The sequence below is a fragment of the Hesperophylax consimilis genome, chromosome 2 (genome assembly GCF_061612785.1).
Source record: "Hesperophylax consimilis isolate HC1 chromosome 2, BYU_Hcon_1.0, whole genome shotgun sequence".
Classification (NCBI taxonomy): domain Eukaryota; kingdom Metazoa; phylum Arthropoda; class Insecta; order Trichoptera; family Limnephilidae; genus Hesperophylax; species Hesperophylax consimilis.
Window position 1 is genome coordinate 44872590 of NC_142837.1, and position 21337 is coordinate 44893926.

At 36.9% G+C, this 21337-nt stretch overlaps 1 protein-coding gene across 2 annotated transcripts; it reads right to left on the reverse strand.

Annotated features, from left to right (window-relative positions):
- Positions 1-269: 269 nt before the first annotated feature.
- On the reverse strand, positions 270-20824 carry LOC149426051 (uncharacterized). 2 transcript variants are annotated; one of them, XM_089643296.1, is made up of 11 exons: positions 20582-20824; positions 20194-20466; positions 17595-18919; positions 15856-15973; positions 14126-14760; positions 13141-13328; positions 9734-9951; positions 8562-8650; positions 7586-7670; positions 6837-6966; positions 270-4619 (listed from the first exon to the last, which is right to left on the reverse strand). In XM_089643296.1, the coding sequence occupies exons 1-11, from the start codon at positions 20743-20745 to the stop codon at positions 4593-4595; spliced, it is 3252 nt and encodes a 1083-aa protein (XP_089499422.1). In that variant the 5' UTR covers positions 20746-20824; the 3' UTR covers positions 270-4592. The 2 variants fall into 2 exon arrangements, 1 of the variants encoding a protein (XP_089499422.1); XR_016303906.1 differs by lacking the exon at positions 7586-7670.
- Between the last annotated feature and the right edge of the window lie 513 nt (positions 20825-21337).

A 21337-nucleotide genomic window follows, 5' to 3' on the forward strand; every position in this document is an offset into this window, starting at 1 on the left:
ATAAAAAACAAGTACTGTACCTATTGAGCTATGGTTTAATGTTTAAAACGAGCTTTGATACGCAATTTTAGTGTAATTTACGAGTAATCGAAGTATCGTGGATTGTAATGAGTGACCACTGCACCAAGGAGAACATATGTCTCAAGGCAAAGAGGAAGGACTCACCAGGGTATTTTGGAGTCAAATCTGTTCTCATCCAGTTAATCTTCACATCTTTCTTTTGCGAAATAGAGGACTATTTACTGGCCCACTCGGCACAAAAAAAGCGGGCATTTATAGTAAAGAGCAGCGGAAGGCGGGCGGCGCACTAATAGTTTTGTTTCTGTAGAAGGCGATGAGCTAACTCCCACTGCCATATGCGCGTACGGAGAGAGAAGTAGTGAGAGGGGAAGGCGGAAGACATCCAATAAAACATAAAATATGTGCTTAAATTATTTATTTATGAACATAATAATAAATGAAAAATATATTTAAATGAGTGTGAAAGTGAAAAGAATGGTATTCACTTTCCTCCACAATCTTTTCAATCCTCAATCCTTGGTGAGTAACTTGTCACCCCCATCCGAATGCAATTGCAGATGGACGTCTGCGAGTCTGTATCTTTATACACTTTTAACAACCTTCATAGAGGAAAACATTGATTCACATAAGTTTTTCACTAACGACTTTCTTGCATAAGGCAATGAAGCCATTATTGAACCACAAAAACTGGAGCATCATTGGTAGTAATACCCACAAGTTTTTGAATGGGTATATATTCTCAGAAGAAATAATTTGTTTAGTTGCAAATTAAATATCCTCGCCCCTTATGCGCCCTTGAAACTTTTAAAAGCTCTTCGGTCACAGTAAAATCGCTAAATATCATTCTTACAAATATGGCTAACTGAGATGTGTCAACCACATTGGTAGATTCATCAAGCAGAGATATATATAACATCATCAATTTATAAACATAATAAAATATCTTACGCGAGCGACCGAAAATGCCGACCGTTTGTCGACCGCTGGACTAGACAAATAAAACACTTAAAAAATTGTCAGAAGTGTATTAAATGATTAAAATTTGTACATCTTTTAGACATATATTTTCGTTGTTCTAACAGAAAGCCATTACAGTTTTCTTTCTTTACTATTGAATTAATGATACTAACTACATATTTTGGTAATAATTATAATAAATTAACAGTCAAACTTGGTAAATTGCTCATGGAAATAGCGAGTCACGACTGCAAGTAATTTACAAAAATGTTTAGTTTACGCATATTTCCATGCCATCGTTAACTGTTATAACGAGCGCTCTAAACTGTTATATATGTATTATATGTTGGCATTAACAAAAATGTATTTTTTATTTATTGAATATTCTAGCTGGCCTCCTAGGGGTTAATAATAGCTGAAGTTTGTTATTGGGCACCTGTTCAAAATGTAAATAGAAGCGATAACGCTTTTCACAATGTCGACGCATTTTTACAAAACATTACAAATGCTATCGAGAGGCGCTTTTCTATTCTAGTCTATCATCATAATTATTATATATTGTATGCATGTGTATTGTGGAGGTAAATTTATAATCGTGGGTTTAGTTTACAATATATATATATAAATTGTATGTACATAAATTACAGTGAAAAAACAAAGTACAGTCAAAATACAATGAAAAAGTGGAGAAAAAAATTATAAATAGGAAATATTTTAAACACAAGTCACTACTTTTTGGCATCATAATGACAAAGGAATTCATAATCTGTTAGTAGTTATTATTTTAAAGCATAACTGGCAAAAGAGTTTTTTTCCTGAAATAATTAAATTAGCGCCATCTATTAAATAGCAGATTATTAATTATTTTAAGTATACCCGTAAAATTATTTTCAAGTTACAATTTTCCAACCACTGAAATGAGGAAAAATTATGTTTGTCTCATCTTTCTCATTATAACATTATTCCAAGTTTGACTGTTTACATTATAATATGTGATAAAACTCATAAAAATATCCGTAAATTAACATAATTTTATCTTGGTAAACATTTCCTTAAGCCCTGTAATTTTAATAGGCACAGATAATGAAAATTACACTTCGTTTCAACTTAATTACTACAAGAAACAATGTTCTAAAAGAAGAAGATGGCTGCAAAAAAATAGCCAATAAATAAAAATAAAAAATGGTAAATGTGTATAATATGTGTATAATGTCGGGATAGATAAAAAAAAACATTATAATTTGTTGGGAAGTGAGTTAGCTAAGAGCTTCATAGATGCACTCATAGAGGGCAGTGCAAAGAGCTTGCTTGGAAGTCCGCAAGATGGCAGCTAGTAGCCAGTAGTCGCCAGGGCCAGTGGGAATGCTCCCAGACAAACTTGGTGTTTTCAGATATCATTTAGCCAGCTCCTAGTTAGGTCGACTATCGAGTCACTATTGTAATACGCGAAGTATATAATAAATCCCTGATTTAACACAAAGAACTTATTCTTCATTATCTCCTTCCACGACGAGTTGGAGAACTGTTAGTTCGAACACAACATAATTTGATATTTATTCAATCAAAATTCATAATTTACCTTATAAATGATCCCTTTGCTGTTATTTTGAACCCTTTTTGTATGGATTGACACACAACATTAGTTTCGTTTCAATCTAAATATGCATAAATTAGTTAATTAACCCAACCTAAGAACCTGTAGGGAATAAGAACTAACAATAATAATAATTTATGAGGAATATTCCTTTTTGCCGCTGGCAATATTTAGCAGATCGCTACACTGCTTCTAAGAGCCGAGCGCTGGCCGAGAGGCCATTTTGATTTTATTCTGGATCTGACTGCTTTTTTTGACAATTCGTTTGGTTCTTATTTCCTAATCCTGCTGACCAATTTAAATTGATTGTGTGTGTAATTTTATATTACCAATAAAGTTTAAATATTTATAAGTAGCGATCATAACAGCCATAAACCTAATAACCTATTTTGGTGCGTGGAAATAGTTGTTTCTCGAGTAATTGTTAAAACAAAGTGTAATTTCCATCATCTGTGCCTAAAAGTGCAGCGGTTAGGGAAATAATTGCCTTTATCTTTTTACGTGCGTAAATAAATAGCATACATATTTTAATTCAGCTTTGTAAACATTTCTAGAGTAGAATAGGAAGTTCTGAATGAATGAATGCTGAACACGTTTTTAGGTATTCATAATACAAGGTGCGTTTTATGTTCCAGGTCGATTTTGTTTGGCAGCCAGAGGCGGCCACTTAAACGATTTCGTATTCCATACATAGTGTTAAAGACTATATAATCAATCAATCAAATTGTATTTCATTTAAAAGTTATTAAAAAAAAAAAAAACATCGACCTGGAACATAAAACGCACCCTGTATTTGCAACAATTTAGCTGCTTATTTTGTTAAATTAATTATTTAATCGCAGAAAGTGGCATTACAAATTGCCAGACATGTTGCAGAGATCTGGCAAGCAAAAGATGCAGTAATTGTCGTCCTTTCGATATAATTCTAAACTGTCAAGCTAATCTCTAACCAAATTCCATAAATAAGTGCCTAAATGTCCTTGTGGGTGATGAAGTGTTTCCATTACATGACAAACACTAGTAAAAGCCAAGGAATAACATTTCATAGTGTAAATACGTAATGTATTTTTAAACACGGCTAAAGCCATTTCAAGCAATGTTTCAATTCTGAATGGTGGTCTTACTCCAGGGCGATACTAAGAGTATCTTCCACATGCAAGCAAACTATAAATTATTTGAAATTAATAAATTAGAAATAACACAAATTTACTTGCGCACGCCGGGATTTGAACCCGCGACCATCGGCTTGCTAGTCGAGAGCTTTACCCCTCGACCAAGGAGGCCATCATAGTGTACTGTACATGACTGTAAATAATACAATTATTTCTATTGTTTCCAATTGATTAGAGGAAGTGAGATAGCGAATGTAGCAACACATAGTAGGTTGTCTCACACAGCATTCCGTATTCATCTTAGAATACTTCTTCAAATATATCTATCTTTGTCACACATGAATGAATATTTGAAATAAGAATTTACTGGAAACCTTAAGGTGAGTTCCAAGCACAGCAGTAGCATCGAAGAAGCTGCGTCAGTAACACTGTGTTCAAATATGCTCCCATACATTACCATAGTGTATAATACTGTCGCTGTGCTCGGAACTCCACCTCAAGTATGTGTGTTAGTCGCCACATTTTGTGAGACAATAACGTGTCTATAAGTTTGTAATGCCATTGATTGCAGTTAAGTGTGTTAATTTAGAATCCTCTTTTTAGAATGGCATTCTTATTTCAAATTATCTAATATCTAATGCATAAAATATACATTTTAGATTGCTGCCAGTACTCTTAGACAGCCCGCAGACGAGTGACTTTAGTTGCCGGCATAAAAATTCATTACCGTATTTCGGGAGACTTTTTTGAATTTATATGAATTTTGGAATAGTTTCCAACTGTCGCCGCAAATCGTCTCTCATCTGCGGGCGGCCTTATTATTGGCATTATTTATAAGAATAAATAAATAATAATTTTTTTATGTTTTTGTTATAATAATTACAGGTTTCTGCATATATTTTTTTTGATTAATAATACGGTCTCCTCGGGTTATTCTGAAAATAAAAGGAAACATTTTTTCACACTCGTTCAAACACTAAAAATAAGTTGGTGACCGGATAACTCAATGACAATTCAACACACCTATAAAGTGTTATAAAGTTATGAAAAGTGATGAAAAAAAAAACTAGGATAAATAGGTTAGATGTGTATATCACCTTTTAAAGGTGTGTTGAATTGTCATTTTGAGGAGTTATCATGGAACCAAATAAGTTATATATAATATTTCAAGATTTTAGATAAGGTTAGATTAGTTAGGCCACGTCCGCACAGGCAGGCGGCTTGCTTAGCGCCTAGAGCCTAGTGGCTTGCATTCTGGCTACTTGCTAGGATACACGGTGTCCGCACTGAAGGTGGTTTGCGTGGTGGGTCGCTAGGTGTCTTGGTCATTTGCTTGTCGTCTAGTTGACGAGATGTCACTTTCAAAAATAGCTCTAAAACTGCTACTTACAGAAATTCATCTTTAAAATATACCATTTCACGGCCTTATCCATCATGTTGGATTCATGACATAAATAAGTCACGGTCAAGTCATGGGCAGTTTAATGTTCTGTGTAAACAATTGCGTAATTTTGACGAAAAATTTTACCAGTCTAGCCCAGAGAATCATTTGATATACTTCTTAGTATACGTAATCCAACGCCATAACCATAATTAACGTCTCATTGTAAAAAAAATTATGACATAATTATTATTTTTTTTTTTAAGACAACTACATTTGTATGTAGTTCATTAGCTGGATTCCACAGAGGTTCTCTTTTAAAAACAGATGCAATTAATATTTCGTCCATTTTTCTCTTCAAAAATGCCTAGTGACAAAAAACCAACACGTTCGTTCACTTCGATACCCGCAAAGCGACTAGCATAGCGACTAGCTAGACGCCAAGCGCGCAGTGCGGCCAGTCGCGAGTGTTCTAGAACGTTTGTTTTACTAAGCTACTCGCTAGACTCTAGGCGCTAAGCAAGCCGCCTGCCTGTGCGGACGTGGCCTTATAGTTCAGGACATTATTCTGGAAATAACTCTGGTTATTATTACTGATTAGCAGTCTATGTTTACTGTGAATGTTGTATTTTTGATTCTATTCTACATTCTTTTAAATATTTCAGTTTTGATTGAAATCTATTTTGGGGGTTGTAGTAAATATGTATGCGGAAATTATGTTTTCCAGCTAAAAGAAAATTTATGACTAAATTGTTTTTCATAAATATATGAACCTAACGCGACAATGACCCTGCCAGATCCACAGTTTTCGATACCACGAACATAAACGTTGGATTGACGGTTATTGATTTATTCTTCACTCGCGTAGACACAAGTCAGAACAAGCACATCAGTTGAAGCACATGTTTTTTCATAGGGACACAACACCTATTCTCATCAATGGCGGTTTGTATTCACAAAAGTGGGTGGTTGTGCTAAAAATATTGCCAGTCTATCTTTACGTCAGGTCAGATAAAGGGTAAAGGATTCTAGCAACAAACAATTTTGAAACTTATCGACCTGCTGGGATTATCAGTATGCGAACTGTGAATTAAAGTGGCCCCATCTCGCAAAAGAGTTTAAGAGGCATTGGTGAGCACCGTTCATGTTTCAGAGAAATTTCAATACTATGGTCAACATCCACACTCTGCGCGTATAGACAATTGATGTTCCCAGATGACGTTTCTCGATGAGCGATATGGAATTCGCTTGCACCACGTGACTTATGACACGTGATACAAAGAACGAAAATTCGAGCCGGTTGGATTTAACTTAATACTTTCATAGTATTACATTTATTTGCGTTGATTTTCGATTGTATTATTATTATCGGTTGATAATTATTATATTTAGATTGTCTGAAATTTTGGAGTGCGTTACTGATTCCCATCATACAAATACTATAGTTTTACATCCGCTGTGACAGTATTTGCACTTCATTCGTCATTTCCTTAATGAGAGGCACGATTTGGACGGCTGTGGCTGGCGTGTCCGCAAACGTGTTAATGTTTACTCGTACCTCCGCTGTCTGTATGGAACTCTTTAACTAGACTTATTTGTACATATTTTTTCTCAATATTATAAAATAGTTAAAACTTCTCTTGCTAATACTGACTGCTGAAACTAGTATGATAAACTATGTATGTAATACTGCCTGTTTAGAAAATAAATAATGATAATATAAATGATCAAGTATCAAATTGATTGTAAATAAGTTATGTGTTGAACTTACCAGGGGATTGGGTCGGAACCGGTAAGCCAGCATCATCCTCTTCCTGTACGCATCGAACTCATCATCCCCTTCTTCCAGACTGTCTCCGCGGTCTATTCCCAGGCCCTGGTTGGATTCTCTGTTGCTACCCCTCAGGACGGAAATACGAGCTTAGATGGGAAAATTATTATGGCAAGGTCTGAGCTGGTTATTTGAGGTCACGCTGCGTATATCAATGGAAAGCTTTGTGAAAAGACCGCTATGTTTTAACGGTATAAAATGAGTCCTTATGCGGAAAAACAGCATTATCTAAATATGTTCATACCAAAAATCATTTTAAAATCTCAACTACAGATGGCAGTACATTTATGTTCATGTATAAATTTTATAGATCTCGAATCTCGTTCTCGCGACAGAGAAACAGAGATGGTAAGTTTTAACTAGTATCAAAATCGAATCATATTAGCAATTAGCATACCGATAAACCTACTGTCGCCGGAAATAGTTCTAAAAGTAACTGTATATATAATCAATTCCATTTATCAGTCTCCGGTAACTGGAACCGCTTTGACTTTCCTTTCCAGATTAACCATCCCTATTTCTGTGGCGAGAGCAAGACTGGAAGGTACTCAGATCAAATGATAAAAAAGCATAAGGTCCTATCGTTGATAGTTTTTTTGTGATTCAAAAGAGTAAAATGAGAGGGTTTAGAAGATGAAAGTTAGATATTTGAAAAGTATAGAATATTTGGAAAGTATTTGAATGCATACTTATTGACTGGGTTGACTATTCCAGATCCGTCCGCCCCCAGGCCCTCCCCCTCACTCCACCCCAACTTCTGGAGCATTTTGAAGCCTGCACAGAAAATCTTTAAATTATTTACAATCATTATTAACCTATCAATACAATCAACACAGCAGTCCAGATATGCATAACAAATTATTACACGTGAGAAGCATTCAATATACATTGTTAGGCTTTTCTTCCACAGGGATATACAAGCGTCCGATACTCACGTCGCAAACAACCTGTCGCTACCGAAATCACGAGAACCGCGTCGCCACCAATCGTTGTTGAATTCTCGAAACGTCAAAACTAGAAAGCTTTCATAACCTCACTTAACAACCAAACAGCAGCTGTGGCCGTGATTTTTATATCCTGTCATTCTTTGTTGACGATTATGTTCGTAGCATCGACCTAAAGCACAACATTATTACAAAATGTCTCGATACAAGTGAAGCCATATTTAAAGTCTTAACGACGTGGGTGGCGACAACCTCGCTCAACTGGTCGCCGACGAGTTCACACAAGGTGTGCCTGTTTACGAACCGCCGCTCTGTTGTGTGGCGGTAGTTGCCAAGATACTTGAATCGTCGAGAAACGGATACTTGCATATCCCAGTGGCAGAAGGTCCTTAATCTTACGAGATGTAGACATTTTCAACTGTAACTTGAAATCCAGTTTATTTTACGGTTTTGAATAGTATAATCGTACGAAAGCTCTTTTTTTACTTGTTTATAATATTATGTATTTCATAATTTATTTATTTTTTCACTTGTATTAATTAATTAATTTAAGTTAATGGAACTTTATTGGTCTAGAACATATGAATAATTATTGTTTATACTTTAATATATTCTAAATAAATAAGAGATTTCTTATTGTACGTAATAAGATAAAATTAGACAAAATAAAATGGTTCTTGGACCCTCACAATATTCTAGCAATGAAAAAAAGAAACATTACCTATATTGTCTTCCTTCAGTTTGTACTCCTTATAGTCGCTGAGGTCTGGTTCCTGGCCCCCTTTGACTGCTGAATATTTGTCCATGAACCTATCAAAGAACAACGTTGTTATAGTTTAAGCTACATAGAATGGCTCTAGTGCTAGCGGCTCATAGAGTTTACACAGTAATCCAAGAGATATCTGTAGTGTACGTGTTTGCGCCTCCATTATCAAAACCAACCTCGGCTAGCAGTTAGGTTTCTAGCAACAGAGATTTTAAAAGCATATTAGAGAGGACGATAGCCTCCAGGCCATCCTACCCACTAGTTCGTGATTACAAGAGGTTTTAGTCTAAATATAGACAAGAAGTTTTGGTCTAAATAAAGACAAGATGTTTTGGTCTAAATTAAGACAAGAGGTTTTGGTCTAAATAAAGACAAGATGTTTTGGTCTAAATAAAGACAAGAAGTTTTGGTCTAAATAAAGACAAGATGTTTTGGTCTAAATAAAGACAAGAGGTTTTGGTCTAAATAAAGACAAGATGTTTTGGTCTAAATAAAGACAAGAGGTTTTGGTCTAAATAAAGACAAGATGTTTTGGTCTAAATAAAGACAAGATGTTTTGGTCTAAATAAAGACAAGATGTTTGTTATGAAGAGGGCACAGCAAAAATATTATCAGGAAATTAAGGTAATTAATTAATTAATTAGCGGGTGGTTCGTTTGATAGATTCCAGTATCTTAACAAACGGATTGCAATTTTTAGAGCACAGGTGTCAGGTAGGAATGCTGTCCTTATTCTACCAGTATTTCAATGGAAAATGCCCCGAGGAACTAGCGTCATTGATCCATTCGGCACCGGTGCATAGTGCGGAAACATACTAAATGCGTGCCTAACATTTGTACACGGTTGACTTTTGTCACATGAGAACGAGTTGTTTCTACGACTAATTCTTGAGTTCAACAGCTCTGCTGTGGAAAGATTTGCAGGCCTCTGTTTCCTCTCTCCTACAACATGGGTCTCTTCAAGATCCATGTTCACTCCTTCCTCTCCTCAAAAAGACAAGGAAAATAAAAACTTGGTCAAGGGACAGGAACTTTGATGGTATGAACAACCTGCGCTGTGTTGATGGTAGGGACACCAGAACATGGATGCGGTCGAGGCTGTTGACATTACGTTGGAGAGCGTATTACCTCTTGAGTTCGTCAGGCGGCAGAAAGTCCCCGATGTGATGTTTGCCCGAGGCGGCGCGCGTTAGCTCACCGGCCCAGCGGCTGGTGGCCTCCATCTCCTGCATGCGCAGCCGGTGCTCCCAGGTGCCGCCCTCCACCTCCTCGTCCGAGTCATACTCGTATTTATGGCGCCCCGAGGCCGCCAGCATCTCCAGCTCTCGCCGCTTCTCCAACATTTCCTGACAGATTAACGACACTCTCAATAAAAAATTTATCACCCAAAGAATGCCAATCTATTTGTACTTTTTCTCTATCACATGAAGCTTATGAGACTTTTTTTGTTTCCCAATCAACAAATTTTCCACTTCTCACTCATATTTATGTGGTTGGATGTAAGAAACAAGAATATAACGAATGTACAAGTCATAACGAGATGTATAATAAAACTGGAATGGCTCCACTGGACAAAGAATTTACAAGGTATTCAGAAACACATAATACTGGCGTGAAACTGATAATTCTACACAAAATCATTACAGAGAACCAGTGGCGGCTCGTGACTTTTGGGTTACTAGAGTGCTAATATTACAAAAAATGGATTAATTGATGTTGTTGTAGCTGAAAACAATTTTTTTTTTTTTTTCGAAAAATTGATTTTTTGTATGAAGATTTTCAGGAATTCCGTGCGGCGCACGGCTACACTGAAATTTCCTGAAAATCTTCATACAAAAAATCAATTTTCGAAAAAAAAATAAAAAATTGTTTTCAGCTATAACAACATCAGAAATGCAATTTTTTATAATATTTGCACTCTAGTACACCGAAAAGTCACGAGCCGCCACTGCAGAGAACCCAAAAAGACTTTTTTTTTTTCGATCATTTAGATTTTTAACTTTTTCTCTCGTTTTTAACCGCTTCTGTGCCAAGAGCGAGTTTACTCGCATTCTTGGCCGTGCCCAGCAGGCCAGCCATAGAAAAATAGCGAGTTTACTCGCTCTTCTTTGAGCCTCTGTATCATACATAATGTCCCGTTTTTTTTTTTTTTTTTTTTTTTTTTTTTTTTCTTGAATATTGAATAAATTTGGTAAGTCATTTAAATATCCTTTCAAGGTGTAATGTTGTTAATTTATAAAAATAAGATTTTAAAATGATTTATTTCGATTAAAAATTCACGGCCTGCTGTGCACATCTACACTTCTACCTACTGGCATTCAAAAGGTTAAGCAACCAAAGGTTAACCCCTCAGTACTTTCAACACTTTTAACATTTGGCAATATTTTCTGTGTATCTCGAATGCACTATATACATCTTACTTTTTTAATTTTCTGTAAAAATAAATACTGAAACTAGTTAAATTTATCTTTCTGGTGTATGCATTTAAAATAAACGTTACTATTTATAAAAAATTTAATTTTAACATCATACGCAAAAATGCTAACAACATTTTTACTTAATTTTGTACTAGAATCATAGAAACATTGAGAGATGTCGATATTTCGAAAACACATTCGATTTGTTTGGGGAATTTGTAACATGTGTGCAGCAAGAATGAAAGATAGCCGACCATCTAGAAGACTTCTCTATAATAAGCTGTACTCTATACAGTAGAACCCCGTTAATTCGAACCCCGATAATTCGAAAAAACGCGTAATTCGAAATTTTCGCCAAAAAAATATCCACAGAAATTTTTTTCATACAAAATTTTTTTTTAATTCGAAATTCGTTAATTCGTAATTCGAAATTTATTTTTGTCCGCACACGAAAATTTGTTTGTGTAATTCGAAAAACTTCGATTTTTGCGAAAATAAATCTTAAAATTTCGTAAATCTGAATCTAAAAGACAGCCATGACGGTAAAATGCCGAAAAGTGTATTTTTACGTGTTTATAGATCGCCCTAATTAGTATTATTATTTTATAAATCGAAATCGATTTACACTGGAATGTCGTATTTTTTCTTATTTATTCCGAATATCCGAGTTTGAAGGGCCGAGAAAATTCGTTTTACGCGGAAATATGCCGTAGTTTTATGAATTTACACCAAATATCTGAATTCAAAGGGTCGGCTGCGACGGAATTCGAAAGCTAAATTTCAATTTACGCAGAAATATGACATATTTTTACGAATATACTTCAAATAGGTATCTGAATTTAAAAGACCGGCCGTGACGAAAATTTGTCGAGAAAATTCGATTTACGCGGAAATATGTCGTATTTTAATGAATTTATTATAAATAAAATTTATACGTAAAATTTATGGCGCGACGTAAATCGGCTCCGAAATTTCAATTTACGCGGAAATATATTATATTTTTACTAAATTTACTTCAAATATCTGAGTTAAAAGATCCGGCGCTACGGAAATCGTCCGCAAAAAATTCGATTTACGCGGAAATATGACGTATTTTTACGAAATTTACTTAAAATATCTGAATTTAAAGGGTCGGCCGCTACGAAAATCGGCCGCGAAATTTCGATTTACGCATAAATATATCGCATTTTTACGAATTTATTTTGAATATCTGATTTTCAAAGATCCGGCGCGACGGAAATCGGCTATGAAATTTCAATTTACGAGGAAAATATGGTATTTTTTACTAAATTTACTTCGAATATCTGAGTTAAAATCGAAAAGATCCGGCGCTACTGAAATTGACTGCAAAATTTTTATTCACGCGGAAATTTGTCGTATTTTTACGAAAATTACTTCAAATATCTGAATTTAAAGGATCGGCCGCGAAATTTCGGTTTACGCATAAATATATCGTATTTTTCGAATATCCAAGTTTAAAGGACCGGCCGCGACGTTAATCGACCGCGAAAATTTGATTTACGCGGAAATGTGTTGTATTTTTATGAATTTTCTTAGAATAACTGAACTTGAAGGGCCGATCGCGACGGAAATCGGCTGTAAAAATTCGATTTAAACGGGGATACTTGGAATTAATACGAGTTTACTCCAAAGATACCACCCGAATTTGAAGGGGCGGCCGAGGAACTCGATTTTCGCAGTTTTTTTTTTTTTTTTTTGTTCATAAAATTTCGAATTACATGGGAATTCGTTAATTCGAAATTTGATTTTTGATGTCCGCTGGATTTCGAATTAACGAGGTTCTACTGTAATTGCCGCACGCAGCGTAGCTTAGATTCTTCGAGAATTGCAGCGTATACATTACAGCCTGGAAGAACGAAAACACGCCGGCCTTTCACAGCTTCTAGAACTGTCAGGATCTCTAATAAGTTAATCCTTTCTATATATTAGTAGCATGGATGATATGCTGTGGAAGTCTGTCATCCTTCCACTACTCTACCCCACTACTATACAAGGAAGTGTTTCCTAGGATTGGAAGCAAAAGGTGTTAAGTAATCTTATTTCTTTTGAGTCATCTTAATACGGTTTAATTTACAAATGGACTGTAGAATGGATTACCTTATACAAGAGGCTGATTTTGTAGTGGTCCTCGCACTTCTTCCAGTCCTCGTCGCTGAGGCTGGTGGAGCCGTAGCTCTGCAGCGCGTACTGCAGCAGGCCTGGTTCCTGACGGCTCACCCGACTCAGCTGAGTCTTCTCCCCGCTGAGGGCTAGCATGGGGCCCGGGGCCACCACTGGCACTATTCCTAAACAGATTAAGAACATAAATAATTATGTATCCACTTTATGCCAAAGAAAATATATCTCATTGTAAAATTAACGCCCGTGTCAAAATAATTCTAATAAAAGGACTAGTGAACTTCATCAAAGAACTAGTGTCATTGATCCCTTCGGCATTGGTGCATTGCTGGGAGACACGACAAAGGTGTGCCCAACATTTGGCACATGAGAAAAGATTGTTGTTACGACTCCAACAACGAGTGTTCTTGATCTCAATAGCTCGGATGATCACTCCTTTCCTTAAGGTTGCAACTTGATGCGCAGGCGAAATCACACACTCCTTACGCAGATGGCAGATAAGGTTGAAATTCCAGCTTAACGCCGGCCGCCTGTTTTGATTTAAGCAAAAAAAAAAACATTCAAAAATGTTATATTTTATTTTGTGAAGTCCACGCGTAAAACCTAAAAATTTTCCGATTTAAAGAACTTAATGTGCTACATAATACAATAAAACCTAATCCGAAAAGGTGTTCGGAAGTAGGAGATTTTGCACTTTAAAGCATTTTTTATAGACCTGATACTTTATTTTTTTCCAAGCTTATAAAAAGAAAAAAATGTTCTATTATAGTATATAATATGTTCTACTTGCAGTATTTATTTAAAGCGTCTATAATTATATTTCAAAGTGATTAAATTATCAAATTAAAAAAATGTTATTTGCATTAAAAAACATTTCAAACAGCAATCCTCTAAGATGAGCGAGGGAAATTGTAAGGCCTCATGTGTAGAGTTCATAAAAGAAACAATAAATTTATAATGTTACCTCCAAGACAGGCCACGGCGGCCACTCCAGGGAGTCCCACGGGAAGCACAGCGCTGGTGGGACCTTCTCCCCACCTGGACTTCCTCTTCCTTTCTCTCTTCTCCTTCTCCTGGTTCACTTCTTCTTCTCCAGCTTCTTCAGCTTTCTGCGAGCTCTCCGCCTTCACCCTCGCCTGTTTCAACCTTTCCTCTGTTTTAGAAAAGCTCTGAATATCAAATTCAACTTCAATCTCTTTTTTCATAAGCTTACTGAGATCATGCTTGGAATCGTCTTCGCTAGATTCATAATCCATACTGAATTCTGGTTCATATTTCTCTTCCCCGGGCACATATTTTTCTTCCCCGGGATTATATTTCTCTTCATCGGGATTATATTTCTCTTCTTCGGGATTATATTTCTCTTCCCCGGAACCGTATTTATCATCACTGGAAACATGTTTCTCATCTTCCGAGTCATATTTCTCTTCACCCGGTACATATTTATCCTCCCCTGAGATGTTTTTATCTTTTGGTACGTGTTTTTTCTCTTCTTTCTTTATATCGCTAATGTTCTGCAGCCGGAGGAGCTCGGTGCGATACTTTGAGACCAGGTCTCGGTACATTTTGTAGTCGGAGCTGCGTTCATCGCGGAGGAACCTTGAATGGTGAAATGCCACGTTAGCCATTGTTGGACAGAGCCCGTAAACTGGCAAGTATTGTAGGAAAAATGTTATACTGCTTAATATAAATGGTATGACACCTGAAGTATGTACCTGGAACATATATCATTTGTGATAGGAACTCTTTTTGACAGCTGATGACGGACTGGAAGTGAGTGCAATTTTAAACTTTAACAAATAGCTTCAAAACAAAGAACATAATATATCTGCAGTCTCGGGTCAATAATATATTATGTAAATTTATAGTGGAATAACTTATTAAGTAAAACCTCAAATGAGGCGCTCAACGGAAGAGTGGCCCAACCAACTAAAATTCATAATCAGAGAAAACATCAGATTGTTAAAGATAAGTAACTAATTTAGTAATGGAAGAACGCTATTATATATTGTGCCATCCTTTAAAAATCATTGAAAATTAAAATTGGGGTGGCTTCATAGATATGACAAATATTTCAAAAATTTTAATTTTTAAAATTAAAAAGTTGCTCTGGCTCAGTCTGTCTGTGCGGATAGAGAAACAATAGAGTGTTGCTTTTACATCCAAAAGATGGTGCTGTTTTTCAAAAATAGCATTTTTTAGCTGTCACCGGTAACATCTATATAATATAGGTATATAAAAACACACGGGTATTCGAATGCAACGTTGTGTTAACATTTCAAAGATTTAAGATTTTGAACAAACAAACATTTCCATTTTTATTTATATAGAAGATTTACAGGGGACTATTATTGAAAAATTCATACTATTTTCATGAGAAAATACAATTGCACTTACCTATCGTATTTTGACCAAAGACTGCAGACGTAGTATAAGATTTTATCTGAGGTTAGGTTAGGTTTGTTTCCATACCATTTTTGTTATTCAAATTTTTTTTTATCTATTCTCACTGAAGATACTCATTGTTTTTTTTAATTTTATTCGTATACTTTGAATATTATTAATTATCTTACATTTCTCTGCTTTTATTACACGAGCTTTGGCTGTCAAAAAATGTTCCTGGGCAAAAGGTAAATAAGTATAGGAATAGAATAGTAACAAATGTGCGCATCTGGGATCCTCTGGTCGCATTACCATATGGAGGAATCTTGTTGGCATTGGGTCTTGAGCATGACCTCCCGCTCTTCTCCGTTGCGTGCCACCTGCGCCGCCACGGCTTCCAGCGCCGCCCACCGCCCATCTGCAGAGAGAACTACACAATACCCATCAGCATCGGCCCAACACAACACATCAGCCACTACTCTTGCAACTTGCAAATAATCTCATCCACGCAAAACTATTCTTTTATCACAGTTGTAAGTAACCCGGACTGGCAGCACTCGTCACACAACCATAAGGCAATATTATAATACAGTTTTCTCTCACTAATCAGCAAACCCGACAACCTATCCAATTACGGCGGATCGTAGTGCATGCATACAAAACATGATAAAAATTAAAACAGGTATTTCGAGAAGACTCTGCGAGAAGACTTCATTTTGTAAACAAATAGAAACGCTCACACTAATATATATAAACGTCCTAAAACAACAATAATGAACCTTGGTGACTGGCAAAATGGTCAGCGAGAGCCAGCTAGACGGCATTATAGTAACCGGAGTGAGTAAAAGTAAAATATCCCAACCCGTTTGTGTACAAAGCTTGGCACTCGAGTCTAGGCATCCGGCTGCCTACTAAAGTGGACGTGCGAATTAGCGATGAGTCGTTTATGAATGAGCCGCATAATCGAGTTAGGTCATTTGATGAGCCTTATTCGTACGACTCTGGATAAATCGTACCACGTCTCAATTGAACAGTTACTGTTTTTTATCAGGAGATATTTTAGAAAAATAGCGCCAGTAAAATTATCCAAATATTAATTGTTATAACATATGGCATCTTGTTTTTCTTGTGGTACGAGCGGCGTACTGGTGCCAAGTGTGGTATGATAATTCACACTCTTACTGTCGTAATGTCTTACTGTCGAGCCGTACTGAGCGAGCCTTGTAGCAGAGGAGCCGTGTAGCGGGGGAGCCATATCGGCACAGTATTTTCACTGCTCGTATGCTCTAAGCTCACGGCTCCCGTTCAATTGAGCGGTCATTCAATTAACACCTATAGTGTGGCTGGCTACATTTGCAGCCAGTGAAATGATGACTAACTTTTTATGTATTTCGTTACTTCGTCAATGAAAATTCCAAACTAAAAAGTTAACATGGCAGAAGTGTGTCAATTATTTCTATTAAAATTTTCAATATTATATCTGGATTTGAGAAATGTACTAAATTTCATCGTACGGAAACATTGAAACATCCCGTTCTTAATAAAATGAGTCACAACCCAGCGCTAATACGAATACCGGCGAATTATAGAGCTTGATTTTGTACTTTCAACTAGTAAAACTAACGGCGGATTGTAGTAGTTATCAGGTAAACGATCGACAGATTAATGAGAGAGTACTGTACAATAAAACCCGCACATAAGAATTTATCAAAGAGTTTCACTGTACAACAATAGATTATTAAAGTTGTCTTGCAAGAGTTAAATTGTCATTGATCTTATAATAAAGCAACCTCAAATAATCAAGGTTTAAATGAGAAATCATTAAATGAATAAATTGTACAATATACTAATTTTAAATATGTTCTTTACCACCGTAAGTGAATTTTTCTCAATACAGAATTTAGAAAACTGTCTCGAATGATTGTTTTGCTGCAATTCTAATAAGAAAATAAAGTAAATATGTACATTTAAACTTGTTTACTTCAATTCCTTTGTTGCTGAATACTAATTTGCAATATCAAATATAGAAGGTACATTGATTAAATCCTCACCTGACGAAGACGGGGGTGGTGGAATTGAGCAGACATCCAATTCTTTGGGCTTAGGAATTAGCGTGAGACAAATTGGAGAAGGGGGTGGAATGGTTTGAAGGTTCATGGGTTTAGGGGGAGGAATCTTCACAGCTTCCAAGGGGGCGGGCGGGGGGATCTTTACAGCATCCAGCGGCTTGGGAGGGGGGATGGAGATGGCTTCCAATGGTTTAGGTGGTGGAATTGACAGCGTATCCAATGGTTTAGGTGGCGGAATTGACAGGGTATTCAATGGTTTAGGTGATGGAATTGACAGGGTATCCAATGGTTTAGGTGGCGGAATTGACAGGGTATCCAATGGTTTAGGTGATGGAATTGACAGGGTATCCAATGGTTTAGGTGGCGGAATTGACAGGGTATCCAATGGTTTAGGTGGCGGAATTGACAGGGTATCCAATGGTTTTGGTGGCGGAATCGACAGCGTATTCAATGGTTTAGGCGGTGGAATGGACAGCGTATCCAATGGTTTCGGTTCTGGGATCGTATGCAAAGGAATGTTCATCGAAATATTCAAATTAATAGAGTTTAATCTGGATGATTGGTTTGAAGCGGTGACTGAATTGGTTTTGGGAACCATCAGAGGCATTGGAATATTGGGGAAGGGAGGAAATATTCCTTGACGAGTAATGTTCATCCGCTGTTGGTTATTGGAATTCCCGTTACTCTTTGGAGGGATAAATGTCTTTTGATTATTAAATCCCGGTGGCATTTCAATATTAGTCACATTAGCGTGAATTGGTCCGAACACGGGTGGATTTTTAACTTGATTATTCATGTTGAAATGGTTAGCGTTATTTTGAGGAGGTAAGTTATTAGAAAGATCATTTTGATTATATAGATTTGGGAATGGTGGCAGGTTTGGGAAAGTGATCTGGTTGTTTTGTTGCTGCGGGTTACCGTTGTTGTAGTCAGTTTTGGGTGGGGGCGGAGGCTGAGCCATGGGCACGAAGTTGGGGAGCATGTTGGTGGGCATGTTTTGGGGCATATTGGGGGGCATATTGGGAGGCATATTGAGAGGCCTGTTGGGGGGCATATTGGGAGGCATATTGGGAGGCATATTGGGGGACATGTTAGGGGCCATGTTGGCAAACATATGGCTGGGGGGGTACATGGGTGGGGGCAGCATGGGACCCCCGTTACCCAGGTGGTGGGAGTTGTTGTGGAAGTTATCGAAGTACATGGGTTGCATTCGCTGCTGATTGTGTGGTGGAAAAGGAGATGAGGGGGAGGGGCTCCTTTGGCGAGAGTGATGGTTCCCAGAGTCCCAGCGACGGTGTTTGCTTTCCCTGAAACAAATAATGACAGTTAAGTTTGGTTTTAACAAGTAAAATTCTAACGCATATAATGCACATCTATTCATATACATAATTCATTTTTAATGAAAGACAAACATTCCAAGGTTACGAATAATCTGATAATAATTTGAAAATCTCCTACTACCACCACAGTAAGGGGAAAATGTTGCTTGTGTCGTGATGGAGAACTTAGCCAGCCGAGGAATTGAACTCACAACACCAGGGTGAGACACAGACGGGATGTCAACTCGGTTACTACTGGTAAGTTGCTCTCAAAAATAGTAATTTTTTGTATAAACGAACGAGCACTGCTATCATATTTCCACTTGCGAGAAGACTCCATTTTGTAAACTTAACCAAACAAAAACGTGGCCGAATGAAACAAACAGAAAGACACGTGACAGTTGCTAGAATACACAGTGGACTAACTGAAATATCCTAAAACAACAATAATTAACCCGGGAACTAGACGGCGTTATAGTAACTGAGTGTGTAACACGTTGGTGTACAAAGCTTGGCAAATTATAAACAGAGGATTATAGTAATAATTGGGTAACTTGTATAGCGCCGTTTTTGTGAAAAATCACCTCAACAGAACTGTACAATTAATTATGAATTCCTGGTCTCTATCCAATTTTATTATTTACAAACAGATTCAGAAAAACACATTTATTATTTACAAACAAATACAGAAAAACATACTTACCTGGCTGGTCACTTCAGATAAACACATTTTTATTTTACTTTGCATGCAGAGGACGCTATAGTCAAAACACTGGACATTGATTTTACATTTGCTCTTTTACCTGTCATTGCTATTGATTAACCCAACACAGGAGGCCCTGAGGAAAATAATTTCCCTCGGGGCCTATGTCATCTTTGGGGATGCTGTGTGGAGGGTCTTCTTAAGGAAAGGAAGGAGAGAAAAAGGTATGAGGGGGGGGTAGGAATCTAGGGAGCAGTGTCTCCAGGAGTGACTGACGAATGATCTATCTCCCCTGCTGCGGCGCAAGGTCAAGAGAGACCAGTTGGAGGTCAAAGGGTCTCCCCAAACCAGCCTCTCCCGATCTGGCACCCCACGCAGATGGTGGGCAGGCGCATCCTGAACCCGGGCACCCCTGCTATATCATCAAACGTAGCGAACCACTCGGGCTGACCTATGGCAGAGGTGTTGGTTATACAATAAATGGTTCTCGGGGCAGCGGTACCCAAACCCGCCTTCCAAATTGAAAAGTGTTGGATAATAGAGCGGCAGATTACTGTACCTATAATCTTGACGATCATTCCTCTTTCTATCTCTGTTGGGACTTCTACTCCTATCTCTGTTGCTATATCTGCCGCCGGAGCTGTGGTTCCTATCATTCCGATGATCGCGATTCCTGTCATCTTCTTCAACTTGCCGGTTCCTCTCGGGCTCCGGGGGCTGCTTGGGTTCCGGTTTCTTGCCCTGTTTCAAATCGTCAGATAACTTTTTGAACTGATTCATAAAACTGCCATCATTGGAAAATTTATTCATAGCCGACAAGTCAGGCTTATTCCTGAAAACACAAATCAAAACATTATAAATCGATCTTTCTAACAACAAATTGAAGGCGTGGTAATCAATATCTTGAATTAGCGTATTTATATCAGAGATAGTGTAAAAATACCCACGCTTCAGTCGGCTTCCCTTTTGCCTTTTTCTGGGCCTCCATTTTGGCCATAATTTCCATCCTCTTGGTTTCGATAATCTGCTCCTGCTTGGACATTTGAGCCCATCTTGCACTGAGGGGGGTTTTAGGATTTAATGTATCAAAACTTAAATTATTCTTATGCATTGTAAACCAATTACGAAATTGCCGGATCACAGTTCACAGTGGCAAAAAGTTTGACAGCCCACGAAATAAATATTGTATGCCCGGTATGCCGCTCTAGTGCGCTCTAGGCAGTGATTGAAATAATGATACCAACAACAATAAAAGTTTTCCTTATAAAATTTTATGATTTATGCAGGTACCCCTCTGCTTCTACAACAAATGGCAGTAAAATAATTCCATCTTCCTCTTTACTCCAAACAGAAAATCATGTTTGAAAATATTAACTTTGTCATGAAAGATTATTTATATTAAGAATCTTATTATTTTGTGTAGATAAAAATTCAAAATAAGTCTATTTTGTGAAAAAATTATACATATTATTAAAGTTCATATTATATTAAACAATAAGTTTAAAAAATTTAACATTTTGGGTGCAAACTAAAGGACTTCATACACAAAATAAATTATTTTAATCAGGATCGGTAACATAAAATCCCGAATGCTGATTTAAGGATTTTGCATACACGATTTTAGTACAAACAATTTTAAATAAACTTATGAATCTAAATCAGAGGTTCCCAAACTTTTTTACCCCGCAGACCATTTACCAATT